We start from the raw sequence: 3,167 nt of genomic DNA on the forward strand, positions 1-3,167 counted from the left end.
ACACACCTTTATGATGCTGCCAAGAATGTAAAGAGAATGTATATTTCCCATGCAATCAGTTTTTACTTGAATGGCTGACATTCTCAGGCAATTCTGAGAATATAATTTGAGACTGTCAGGAAATTTCTCAGATTTTGATTTAGACGTTTTCAGAGCATATTCTTCACTAGTTCATCTCCAGAAATATCAAGAAATAAGTACATCAAATAAATACTTTTATATTACTCAAAAATATCAAGAAATTATTGTATGAAATGATATGTTTATATTACTCAAATGACATATACATGGTATAAACTCTAATATATTATTGTGCATATTAACATGTTCATTATTGATAAAATAATTATTATTATTGCTATAATATTGTAGAAATTAGGGATGATAATTTTATAATAAATGTTTAAAAATATAGTTTTGCTGATTTCTTGTATTAAATGTGTTTTGCTCTGCCTTGAGTTATTTATGAAATGATAATGAATGAGTCCTTTGTGTTCTCTTAAATTTATTTCTTAAAGAAAATATATATGTTTCAGCTCAAATTAGCTCTTTGATTTTGGCTTACTCTCAGTAAAGTAAATGATGACGATGATAGTAACTAAGAGTACACAAATGGATTTCATCATTATTTCGCAAGTAACTCATTGCTTGAGTGGTAGTAGATGATATCATGTATAAAGTTTTTCAGGTTTTGCTTATGTGAAATGTTTTTTTTTTTCCCCCCACAGATCAGTGATGGTTCAGGAATGAAAGTGGAGGCAACCCCTGAGGACTTAATTAAAACGGTAGAGGAACTTACCAGGATACACTAATACAGACAGGAAATTTGGTAAAATGAACTTTAGAACATATTAAAGTGAAGAAGTGTTTTTAATTATCATTAACCCCTTTTTCCTTTCTAACAAAGGTATGCATATAAGTTTGATGGCTGTTCATTTGGAAAATCAGTGTTTGATTGTAATATATTATAAAGAATTGTTTTGGTTATTTAAGTTTTGCTTGTTCCCATATATAAGACTAATAATGTTAAAGATTCTCAATATATTCACGTTGAATAACAGCAGATTATTATGATATCATATTTTAAACTTATAGCGAGCGAGTGTTGCAAATAGGACTTGTCTTAGCATAACCACAACCAGTGAACCAAAATGCAGTGGTACTAGTAATAACTGATGGAGCGCAAAATGTGTATAGGAATAGATGAAGGTAAAGAACTTATACATAGCCTGTAGATTTACCACTTCTTGCTTGAATCAGGATGAGTTGGAATTTGCATGTGTATTTTGATATAATAAATACTGAGTATATGTGTACACAGACATTTGGCTGAGAAGGTTAGGAGAATGAAAACATGGGGAACTCTCTTATTTTTATATATCTGCTATGGAATGTGTATATGGTATTTTCCCAAATTATTACCAGTTATATTGTTTTTTTAATTCTTTTAATTATTAACACAAGAAGATGTCTGCCTCTTCATAAAGAAGACTTTATCTTTGGGAATGTGGTGGCTAAAAGCAGGTTTATTGATAAGATAGAATAAGGAAAATGTAGTAGAACCGGTGAATAACATTTTAAGAATGTAGGTGCGTGACATGGTCTGTGAATAGTGGATTAGCATCTTCTTTTGTGGGTCACCCCAGAGACTTGAATTTTGGAGTACATTTATGAACTCAGTATTTTAGCTGCATTAAGGTTCATATCTAGTTGTGCTAATGTAATAATTGTATTTCTTAATGCAGTAAAAACACTCATTCTCATGAATCATGAAGAGAATTAAACAATAAAGAATTCCAGACATTTGTTCCATAGGAAGGCTGTGAAACAAAACAAAAAATAAAATGAGAAAAGCAAAAGAAAATCATAAATACATATCTTCATTTGAGTCGTAAATTTTGATGCTTAACCAGTGCTGTGTTTTTTGGTATTTGTGTTACAAAGTTTATGGGGACCTGAGTGTTTGAAACAGAATAGACAATTGCAAGGCTGTATCACCATCACAGTGTAATGTGGAAACAGCTGCTTACAGAGCTAGAAACGGAATATTGATTTTTTGTACACCAGAAAGTTACATATTAGTGGGAGATATCACTGTAAATCAGAAACTTATATTCACTTGCTCATGTAAATTGTCACTATCTTTCACCTGTAAACTTCATTTGATAATAAAATTATGAGAAAATTAAGATCTGTTTTTGAATTCTTAATTGTTTAGAACAAGTGTGTTTATGGAGGTGCATTTAGACATTCTGGTAAGTTGTAGCAAATATGGTTCATGTTGGTAGTCTATGGGTATCTCTAAATTTGACACTTTGAAAATGTGTTCAAACTCATTTTAGTACTAGTATCTTTACTTTGAATATACAGATATAATTGCAGCACAGTGGAAGAAGAGAGAAAGAGATTTTTGATAAGCATTGATAATCTTTGTTGAACTATACACATTCCCGTATAGGGAAGGCCCAATATTAACAAACTACAGATTCTGTTTAGGTAAGTAAACATATTCAGAATGAATGATAGGCCTCTGTATTTTGTCTTTTTTCTCAAATTTTTATGTTGAGTTTTCATTTCAAATTTGAAAGATGATACAAATTTGTTTTCTCTCTAGAACAGCTTGTACATACCCCCTGGTCTACTGGATTTTCAGATATTCCTACAGACTCCACTTGTCCTGTCAGATTTCCACAAATGCAAATATCCTTATGATCATTTGTTAGAAAGCAGGAAGTCGGTTTTTGCTTACCTGTAAAGAGCTTGAGCCTCACTGCATATAAGGCATTGACCAGTTGCAAATTATTTGCAATAAGAAAGTATTATGACGTAAGTCATAAAATGTTTACATTGTATAGAAGTAATGAATAAAGTCTGGAATATAGGCATTAAAAGGCTATATTAAGAAATCAAATATTATTGGTAGGGTAATTTCAGCTTGTACAATCAGATGATTTATTAATGTTCTTTAATAAGACATGAGTTACTTGACTGTATAGATATCTTTTCAGTGATAATTATGAAAATAAAAATGGTCAGCAATATCAAATTAACAAAACCGCTATTCAGTGTCAATGTGCATTTTGAATCTTACAGAAAGGGAAATATTTATTTCCTATATTTTTTATGCATCTAGTTGAGATATTCAATGTGTTGATCTTCATCCATTA

At 30.6% G+C, this 3,167-nt stretch overlaps 1 protein-coding gene across 1 annotated transcript in view; it reads left to right on the plus strand.

Annotated features, from left to right (window-relative positions):
* Window positions 1–2,189, plus strand: part of LOC125043732 (DNA damage-binding protein 1-like) — a 22,637-nt gene extending 20,448 nt beyond the window's left edge. Inside the window, exon 24 of the mRNA XM_047639980.1 lies at window positions 729–2,189. Within this exon, the coding sequence (XP_047495936.1) occupies window positions 729–812 (84 nt within the window). The 3' untranslated portion in view covers window positions 813–2,189. The remainder of the gene's footprint in view (window positions 1–728) is intronic.
* Window positions 2,190–3,167: the final 978 nt, after the last annotated feature.

This window comes from Penaeus chinensis, chromosome 34 (assembly GCF_019202785.1).
Source record: "Penaeus chinensis breed Huanghai No. 1 chromosome 34, ASM1920278v2, whole genome shotgun sequence".
NCBI lineage: Eukaryota > Metazoa > Arthropoda > Malacostraca > Decapoda > Penaeidae > Penaeus > Penaeus chinensis.